Here is a 10,794-nt window from a genome sequence, read left to right as displayed (position 1 = left end):
TTTGAGTGTTCAACCGACAAAAAGGGGGCAAATTGAGGTGCCTATTTGTGCACATCCAAAGTTGGAGGTATACTTATGAGTATATCATAAAATTTTATTAATAAAACAAATAAAGATGACTTATCAATCATTTCTATAATTTGGAAAACATTATTTGTGAACCAAACGAACGCAAGGGAGACTCTGAAGTCTGAGATCTGTATAGGGAGTCAACGGAGAAGCTATTGGTTGTTTGTCCATTTTACATGTAACCCTAATCTCCTCCTCCTTCTCCTCCTCTGTTTTTGATGATTTCTAAAGAATAGGAGAGTACAGGTATAAAAGAAAGGAAACATCTCTCTAGTGCTCAGCTTAGTTATATTTGCTGATTGTGCTGCACCTGCAACAATGGCGGAGTCCCCTCCTTACGAATGTGTCGATGATTGTCATGACACTATGGATGAGAATACAGATGATTTCGTGAAGAAAATAGAAACTCAGAATACAGATGATTTCGTGAAGAAAATAGCAACTCAGAATACAAAGAAAAGAGCAACTCACAATACAACGACAGTACAAACTCTGCAGATAGAGCAGATAGAGAAGACCGAGAAGGCAGTACAAGCTCGTACTGGAGTCAAGCGCAGCAGAACACATGAAATTGAAACTGCTCAGGTAAACCAAAAGGTTTTAATTGGCTCTCTTTATTATGAAATCTACCCTTTAAGAAATAGTCAAGATTGATGTGTATGTAGGAACTCTTAGCCTCTGTTTGGGTGGTCGTTACCCATGGTTTTCATAATGTACAGTATGGTATAGTATAGTATGGTATTGGTCTGTAATAATGAATACAATGTTTGGATGGATTGTATCGTTTGCTGTGCAACATTTTTATTGTCTGCTTTGTCTAGTTATATATATATATAACTAATAAAACTAAGGTAAAGAATAAAATAGGAACTTTAAAAAATAAGTAGGTAGTGGGAGGGTGGTTGTGGGGTGTGGGTAGTGGGTGGTGGTGTGGTGGGGTGGGATGGGGGTGGGGCTATAGTGGGGAAATGAAATATGTAACCACGCAAAAACCACCAAATCCGCGGTTACAAAAATTGAGTTTTTCATGGTTATATAACCATGAAATTACAACGAGTTTGCAATACCATACTACATAATTTTAAGAACAATGGAAAAAAAAATGGTTTCATAGAAAACAATACAATAATAAACCGCTGGAAATAACCATCCAAACAGGGGGTTAAGAATATGATTACGTAAGTAAAAGTGTGCTCTCTCAACATCTTATGCTTTTAGATAAGATGTCACACATTTCGACATGGTATCACAGCAAAACACGTGTTTGGCCCGTGAAAAAGAATCAGGCCCGCACGTGAGGGTGCGTCTTGAGAACTATGTTTCTTGGACTCTCCAGAAATGTTGCCGCACCCGTGTCGGATCCTCGAAAAATACACTTTTGGAGGATCTGACATGCACCCCTCGGCATTTTTGAAGAGTCGGAGCAAGGAGGTTGAGAATATTATTAAGTAAAATGTACTCTCGAACAATAAAAATCTAGATGAGATGGTCACACACTTCAACAGAACTGATTGGTGAAGTGTACTATCCTTGTGCTCCCTACAGTGATGGTCCTTCTCTCAAAATCACTTTTCCATGCCCAATTTACTCCTCTATCACAAGGTTAAGGTTATATTCTTTTTCACCTGGCTAACTTGAACATTGCCGCTGGAATGAATCATGTAGCTCGCATTTAGATTCCTAAGTTAAATGTTGAAATCCAACGATACCTTTTTTTTTTTTCTTTTTTTTTTCATATTATTTTTTACTTCAGCGTTGTCAAGGTTAGTTTGTGCACACCTCTAATAGTTCACAGGGTAATCTGTAGGCAACATTTGTCCCTACATGTAGACATAAACTCAGATACCCGAATCTCTTTATATATGCAGAAACAGAGTACTGTGGAGGGCATTGGATCTGTTCTTTCATCTACAGCAAAGAAACGACGCCTGTCGATTGTACGACCATTTGTGGCAGCATGTCCTACCTATCCCAAAGGGAAGTCTCCAAAGTGTTCAATGCATAAAACATTGGCAGGGGAAAAAAAAACAGGAACGCAGGAAGGAGATATGCTCCATTGCAATGATGAGACACTTTCGGGAGCTTCATGCATATCAACATTATCATCTGAATCTGTAGTGAGATCGAAATATCCTCAAAAGAAGGTCCCAGAGAGGTTCTCAATTGTCTTTCCAAGTGAAAATTTTAATTATTTGGTGCTCTTAACTTTATTTTCTTTTCCAGGCATTTGCTCATCAAGTATCAGCTCTATAGTTTCGTGCTTACCATTTTCATTTTTTTCCTATTCTCTTGTTGATCAGTGTAGAAGTGATTCGGTTGCACGGGACTGGGTTGGAATACCCTGATGATGGCTTTGCTTGGAAAAAATACGGAAGTAAAGAAATTCTTGGATCCAAGTACCTGAGGTACCAAAATTTTCAATCATAACTTTATACTCTGTCCATCTCAAATTATCTATCGTTATTTCTAAAAGTAGTTGTTTTAAATTTTTTGTCACTTTAGAAGTTCAAACAAAATTAACTATTTTTTTCCATTTTACCTTAGTAGTTATCGTTCTTGAAGACTACAGACACCTCAATTGTGGGGTGATGTAATGATTGTTCAAATACCAATGAAGGATAAAATAGTTAAAAACCTCCTCCTAATTAATGTTTCTTAAGGGATGTGTAAAAGAGATCATGACAGATAATCTGAGATGGAGGGAGGATGACATCAAACGAACCTTCAGACTCTGTGTGGCGCATTTTTGTGTCTCATACTGCAAGTTCACAAATGTTTCAATGGAACAAAATTTGATTAAAATTAGTCGTTATTGCTCATTTTACAATTATTGGAAGTACTCCCTCCATTCCCTTAAGAAATCTAATTAATAGCATTAATGAAATGATCATTTGACTAAATTACCTTATGTCTTTCCCCAAACTTTTCTTAAAGATTGAAATAGTGAGTGTTGGGATATGGAAAAAGTAAGAGAAGAAAAAATAAATTAATGATCTCTTGGACTTTGAACAATTCACTTATTTTGGATTTAAAAAAAAAGTCTTAAAAATGACTTATTTTGGAATGGAGGGAGTATGAAAAGTTTCAGTGAACTGTATGAAATAATTGATTGATAGTAAGCATGTTCCTAACTTTAAATTCTTCATAAATTAACTCCTCTAACGTATACATCACGTCATGTCATTTGTACGTGCTACACTTATTTCATGAAACATCATTTTGTTTATACTATGCAGGTCATATTACAGATGTATCTATAGAGATACTAGAGGCTGTTTCGCCACAAGGTCGGTGCAAAGATCTGAAGATGATCCTTCCACATTCGAGGTCACTTACAGGGGAAGGCATAGTTGCGACAGACATTTGGAATCTAGTTATCAAAAGGTTTTCATGTTTTCCTTCTTTTTTGGATGTTGATGGGTTAATGTGCTCGGTATAATATCGTTTACACCTACGTCTTTTGCAACTTCGCAGTTGATTCAATGCTTATCTGCTCTAGGGTTTAGATACTTTACAAACTAGGTCGCGTCATTGCAGGCAAGTGACATGGCTAGACAGCCATGGTCTAGCAATTTTCATGCCTAAATTATGCATTTATAGGATTTCAACACGAAGATTGTTCAATCCTTAAAACCTATCTACTCGTAATTACTTTTTGAAAGAAAATATGGTGAAAATTTTCTATATTATATCGAAAAGTACTAGAATGAATAAAACAATAATATTTAAACCTATACAATTTTGTCTAATTTCTGTTGGCTAGGCTATAACTAATTTTATTTCTTTACAATGTAAACTGAAAGTGACATTGTCCAGGTGTACTTGTTGATAAAGTATAGTTGATCATGTGGCTTGTATTGTTTTGTCAACTTTGTATGGTTAAGATGGAATGTTGGCTGCATTCTGATATTGGGCTGATTGCTTCTGCTTCTGAATATACTGCAATGTTGCTTTTTCATTTTAAATGTGTGAGATTGAGTTTGAGCCCAATTCTCCAAACAGCCCAAAACAGACTCTTTAGTTTTGACATAGTCTTCTTCTTCTTCTTTCTTTCTTGCAATCAAACCAGCTCGAGCTCGATTCTTGTTCTCAACACCCCCTTCAAGGTGCAGGGGAGAGAAACGACCCCCAACTTGGATTCAGCTGTAACTTTTCTCATAGACCTTCTGCTTCAGCTGATGAAAGTGAAATCGACGCTTGCCTGTTAGATTTCCAGGAGATAGGTGAGCCACCTAGGCTGATAAAGAACCTACTCACAGACCTTCTTGTATATCTGCATGATGCCCAGTCGGCATCGCAAAAAGCTATAAGAGATAAGGAAGGATCTGTATTAAAAAACAAACCTTGACCTGGATGGATACGCGAATATCGAAGAACCCTTAGTGCTGCATTGAAATGACCCATACAAGGTTGTTGCATGTACTAAGAGCAAGTACAGCAAATGATAAATCCGACCTTGTGTGGGTGAGGTAATTAAGCTTCACAATTAACCTTCGATAAATGGTTGGATCAGTAAGTAATGGTCCTGAAGAGATTGTGAGTTTTGAAGAAGTGTCAAGTGCGGAAGAAACCATAGGCGAATTGCTTCAATCAAACTCCTCTAGTAATTCCAGTGCAAAATTTCTCTGACTGACAATGCAACCATCTTTTTCCCTCAAAACCTCCATGCCTAGAAAATAATACAATTTCCCTAGGCCGTTGATTCTTAATTCAGTATTCAGAAACAACTTAATAGCCTCAAATTCAGTAGGATCATTTCCAGTGACAAAATGTCATCAAATATACTGCAATAACAGAAATCAACTGCCACGTCCTTTTAAAAAGCAAAAAATAATCATTTAAGGAGGATGAGTAGCCTTTAAAACTCAGTGCTCCAGCAAGTTTGGCATACCATTGCCTTGAAGCTTGTTTGAGCCCATATAAAGTAGGCGTTTGGACATGCGATATGAAATCATGATTTCATATCGTGATTTCAAATCGTCGTTTGTTTATGCAATTTGCACAAAATTTCAACTTCAACTTCATATCATGATTTCAAATCCCAAATCCTCTAAAAAGGCATGATTTGGGATTCCAAATCATGGTTTCAATCTTTTTTCTAAAATGTAAAACTTGACCCATAATTTTATATTTTGTAAAAAAAGATTCATAAGTTGGTAGATATATTTACCAACCATGTTTACCAACCATTTATATCAAATAGTAAAAGATCTGCAAGCTAGCAGTATATTTATAACAAATTTACTCTTACCAACCATTTACCAACTGCATTTACTTATACAACTCATGTTCAACTTTTATTTGTATTGAACTTTATTTCGTTCGCTTGATGTTGTATTTCTTAAAACGGCCTTCTAATAGCGTATTAATTTTGTTATGAACTATGATTTGCTCATTTGGTAAGATTACATAAGAATTGAGAAAGTTTTGATGGTTTTCACAACTTGTGGGGTTTTTGTGTATATGAGAAAAAATACAACTTAAGGAATCCAAATTGCATGTCCAAACAAACTTCAACTTCAAATCATCATGATTTCAAAGCACGATTTCATATCATGTCCAAACGGCTCCAAAGACTTCTTAAGTTTAGAAACACGATTGGGACCGGGGGCAAGCATTCCTGATGGAAACTTCATGTATACTTCTTCTTTGAAGATCTCCATGAAGGAATGCATTGTTCACATCAAGTTGAAAAATAGGCCAACCCCTTTTTCATTGCAACAGTTAAAAGACACCTCATTGTTGTCATTTTAACTACAGGAGAAAATGTCTCAGTTGTAATCTATTCCTTCCCTTTGAATATGTTCTTTACAAACAAGTCTTGCTTTGTACCTTTCAATGGTAGCAACAACATGTTGCTTGACCTTGTACACCCATTTACAAGGTAAAGCTTTGCATCCATTAGGCAAAAGCATCACCTCCCATGTTTGATTTTCCTCCAGTGCTGCAATCTCCTTATTCATAGTCATCTGCCAGTTAGGATCCGAAGAAGCTTGTTTGAAACTTGTAGGTTCTTTAACTGTATTGATGGAGCCTACCAACTGTTGATTCTGTAATGATAGAGCTCCAAAAGAAACAGTTGAAGGTTGTACAGGTTGATTAAAACAAGCATTTGAAACATTGGATAAATACACATGATTGCAGATAAAATCATCTAGATAAGATGGTCTTTTATGTGTTCTGTTGGATTTCCTGGTTTCCTGTATGGCTGCTGGTAGGTTGGTAGGACTAGGAATAGGAGAGTATGGTGAAATTGGTGAAGAAGTAAGATTAGGAGCAGAAGGTGATGGTGAAGGAGATAGATGGAGTGACTAGGTGCTGGTGGTGAATGCTGGGAAATGAAATCATCTCGTGTAGGTTGTGTGGATGATGGTGCAATATCTGTCGATATAAAAACAATAGGAATGGGAAAGATGGGTTGAAGACTGAAAGCAAAACAAAGAGTGTGCCGGAATTTGACCCTCTTTCTTTCTAACACTCAGTCTCTCACCTTCTGTGACCACTGTTTGATAATTAACTTTTCTCTTCTCTTCTGACGAAATCTTTTCTCCAGTCATGGGAGAGAAGATCTTCTTCATCTCAGGTGATAAATCTTTTGAAATTTATGAAGATTATGGGGGCTCGGACAGATGGTTCGTATGGGTAGAACGAGGCCGCAGATTTACTACTCAGATCAAGATAGATGAGGAAAATCATAGATGGGTATGCACTCAACTGCAGCAAGCCTCAAAAGGGCAGGGGAACCTTTATAGAAGGTGGGGAAGAAAGATTCAAACTTTTGTATACAGGGTCTACCAAAATTTCAACATCTAGTAGATATCTCAGAGTCGAAACAATCACAGGGGAAAGAAGAAAAGGCATTATTATTCCAGAGAATTATTACAATGGGGGCTGGGGAGATATTTCAAGGAAGATTTTACATTGGTTGGGAGAAGCCTCTAATAAGAAATTCAAAGTGATCACTGATATGCATAAAAAACCTTTCCTCAACTCAGCCCGGATCTCTTCATGGCCTTTGCAACAAAAAGAGCAAACTTGCTACTCTGGAGAAGTGGATGAAAGCAGCCTCTTCCTCTCAAAATGCCTGGTGGGATGTTTCAACGGTCCCTTTAATCGAAGTCCCAAAGCTGACACAATCCAAACTTGGTTCATCAAGAGATGGCAAGTAACCGCTGGTCTTCGAGTTTCCCCAATATCACACAACACCTTCCTCTTTGAGCTTCCATCTAGGCAAGAAGCAGCAAGAGTCAAAGCAGGGGACTGGTTCTGGAATGGGAGACATCTGAAGCTTGACTGGTGGACTCCGGAGTCTGGGTTAGAGCCGGTGAAGATGGATTCGGGTAAAAAATGGATCAAAGCCTTTGGGCTCCCTCTAAACGGCTGGACTATGAGATCCTTTAAGTCTATTGGTGACGCTTGCGGCGGATTCATAGGGATAGATGAGGATTCAAAGGACAAATCTCACTTTTTTTGGGCTCGAATTTGTGTGGAAAATAATCTGCAAGAAACACCGAAAGAGGTCAGTTTGGAGATTGGGAAATTGAGGTTCAAAATCTCAATTTTGGAGGACCATCTCATTCAGATTATCTCCGACCACCGGAATGAAGAAAGAAGAAAGGAAGGAAACGCCGGAAAAGGGATCGAGGAAGCCTCTACGAGCCAAGCGGTGAATACTCTGGTTTATCCGCTGGTCAATAACCAGAAACCCAGTCACAATGGCAGCTTTAATTCAAAAATCTGGCAAGGGCACGTGCCACCTAAAGTTGGGCCTCAGATTCAGAATAAAAATGCAACAGCTAATTTGGGCCACATCTTGGGCAATCTTATTACAAAAGAGGCCCAAACCCTAAGCCCAAGCCACAAAAGAAAAGAAAAGCCTCTAAAACTAATTGGAGGGGCAGGGGACCACTTATCGATCCTTGTCAACAAAAGATTAGCCCTTTCAAACATACGAACTATTTTGACCCTCTGTAAGTGGAAATTGAAGCCTCAGAAGCAACAATTATCCATCACTTGGATACTACATGCGATTTCTCAGAAGCTGATGATGAAGCAGAAATTCCACACATGTTAATCCCGAGATACCTGCCTGAGTTTGAAGTAGAGCAAGTAAGTAGCACAGATATTGACCTCTCCTCATGTGATACTCTTTCTCTTCCATGGCACAACGAACAATTAGGAGGTTCTTTCCAGATCAACAGTCCAGCAGTGATTGATACGTCAAGATGGGCTAAAGGATTTTTAATGAGGGCATGCAAGGTCTTTGGGGTTAACGCAGTGGGTTTTGAACATGAATTACTGGGCATGGTTCTTCGAATGGATCAGAAACGGCAAGAACAGATTCAGGAAAAAGGAAAAAGAAACCGGGGAAGACAAGGCAATCCTTGGAATTGGGTAGACTCAAGTGGGACATGAACTCAGATGGGAAAAGAACAGAGGAGGGGGACAGGTACTACAAGTCCAACTCCGGATGAAGATCAAAGTTCTAAGTTGGAATGTACGGGGTCTCAACGAGATAAGTGGGAGAACCACTGTGGAATCTCTAATCCAAAAATGGAAAGCCGATATTGTTTGTCTTCAAGAAACAAAAATTGAAGATTGGTCGATAAGCTGGATTAGGCAAATTTGGGGTAACAATTGGGTGGAATGGGTTGAACTACAATCTCCGGGCAGAAGTGGGGGAATTATAGTTATGTGGGACAAAAGGCAATGGTCAATTAGGGAGGTTCAGAGAGGATGTTATACTATTTCTTGCATGCTAGAAAGCACTCAAGAGGAATTTAGGTGGTGCTTTACAGGTGTGTATGGTCCCCATTCCAATATTGAAAGGGAATTATTATGGCATGAATTGGCTGCAATAAGAGGTTTGTGGGATGAACAGTGGGTTATAGGAGGTGATCTTAATGTATGTAGATTTGAAAGTGAAAGATTCAATTGCACAAGGAGATGAAGAGCAATGGACACCTTCAATTTCACTCTACAAGATTTGGGCATCATAGACTTACCTCTACAAGGTGCTAAATACACTTGGTTCAGAGATGAAGATTCCCTTCAAGCTTTCAGAATAGATAGATTTCTAATTTCCCCTGAATGGAATGACAACGTTCAAGCTATAAAGCAGTTAGCCCTTCCAAGGGTTCTTTCAGATCATAGACCAATTATTCTGGAGTGTGGAGATTGGGACTCAAATCCATCTTACTTCAAATTTGAGAACATGTGGCTAAAAGTTGAAGGCTTTCTGGAGAAGATCAAAGAATGGTGGCAAGGTTACTCTATTAGAGGCAGCCCGGACTTCATTCTTATGCAGAAGCTCAGAAACCTGAAGAAAGATATTACTAGCTGGAACTAAGAAAATTTTGGGATGCTGGAAGTTCAAAAGGGCAGACTTCTAGACGATTTAGCAATCCTAGACCAATTAGTAGAAGGCAGATACATGACACAAGTTGAAAAAGAGAGATCACTTCATCTCAAACTTAGGTTGCAGGAAATAGCTAAAGTTGAGGAGATCTCTTGGAGGCAAAAGTCCAGATGTTTATGGCTTAAAGAAGGGGATAGGAATACCAAATTCTTTCAAAGAGTAGCAAACTCTCAGAGAAGGATTAACCATATTGACAAGCTGCTGATTGGGGATGAAGTATGTGATAATAAAGATGATATCAAAGCTGAAATTCTAAGGTTTTATCAAGATCTGTACACAGAAGAAGAGCAATGGAGACCTGAAGTAAGATTTGATAGCCTTAACTTCTTAACACAAGCAGAGAAAATTTGGCTAGAGAGGAATTTTGAAGAAGAAGAGGTTAAAGCTGCTATCTTTTCTTGTGCCCCGGGTAAAAGCCCAGGGCCAGATGGTTACACAATGGCTTTTTACCATAGTACATGGGATTTCATTAAAGCACATATTATGGGAGCTCTCAATCATTTTCATCAGCAGTGTCACATGGTCAAATCCAGCAATGCCTCATTCATCACTCTAATCCCTAAGAAGAAAGGAGCTCAGAATCTCAAAGACTTCAAGCCCATTAGTCTGATCGGCAGTGTCTACAAGATACTGGCCAAAGTATTAGCTGAAAGACTTAAAACAGTGATCTGGAAGCTTGTGTCAGGGGAACAAAATGCTTTCCTGAAAAATAGACAGATTACAGATGCTTCCTTAATTGCCAATGAATTGCTTGATGGAAGGCTCAAAAGTGGACTCCCTGGGGTGATGTGCCAGCTGGATGTGGAGAAGGCATTTGATAAAGTTAACTGGTCCTACTTGTTGTCCTTATTGAGTCAAATGGGATTTGGGAGCAGGTGGATCAAATGGATTAAATTTAGCCTCACCACTGTCAAGTACTCTATATTGGTTAACAGGGCACTAGTTGGTTTTTTTTCCCCTCAGAAAGGAATAAGACAAGGGGACCCTCTTTCCCCTTTCTTATTCTTACTAGCAATGGAAGGTCTGACTAAGATGTTGGATAAAGCAATTCTCAATCACTGGTTTGAAGGGTTCAAGGTGGAAAGCAGGCCAAATCACTCTATCAGTGTCTCTCATCTGCTCTATGCAGATGACACTTTAATATTTTGTGGGGCAGAAAAGATCCAAGTGCAATATCTAAACTTAACTATCATGCTATTTGAAATCGTCTCGGGTCTCCATATCAATATGTTGAAGAGTAAGATTTATCCGGTGAATGCAGTGCCTAATCTGGATGAATTGGCCGATATAATGGTGTGTGAAATAGG

General features: G+C 38.6%; 2 protein-coding genes across 2 annotated transcripts; both read left to right on the top strand.

Annotated features, from left to right (window-relative positions):
* Window positions 1–387: 387 nt before the first annotated feature.
* Window positions 388–3,915, top strand: LOC132061398 (probable WRKY transcription factor 30). The gene is made up of 5 exons (XM_059454227.1): window positions 388–654; window positions 1,938–1,980; window positions 2,062–2,224; window positions 2,370–2,474; window positions 3,306–3,915. Exons 1-5 carry the CDS (start codon window positions 388–390, stop codon window positions 3,484–3,486), a joined length of 759 nt encoding a protein of 252 aa, XP_059310210.1. The 3' UTR covers window positions 3,487–3,915.
* A 4,624-nt stretch (window positions 3,916–8,539) lies between these two features.
* On the top strand, window positions 8,540–9,019 carry LOC132061397 (uncharacterized). The gene has a single exon (XM_059454226.1). The coding sequence runs from the start codon at window positions 8,540–8,542 to the stop codon at window positions 9,017–9,019; it is 480 nt and encodes a 159-aa protein (XP_059310209.1).
* Window positions 9,020–10,794: the final 1,775 nt, after the last annotated feature.

This window comes from Lycium ferocissimum, chromosome 6 (assembly GCF_029784015.1).
Source record: "Lycium ferocissimum isolate CSIRO_LF1 chromosome 6, AGI_CSIRO_Lferr_CH_V1, whole genome shotgun sequence".
NCBI classification, from domain to species: Eukaryota; Viridiplantae; Streptophyta; class Magnoliopsida; order Solanales; family Solanaceae; genus Lycium; species Lycium ferocissimum.
Note: the sequence above shows the minus strand (reverse complement) of the source record. Positions and strands in the feature narration are given on the sequence as shown.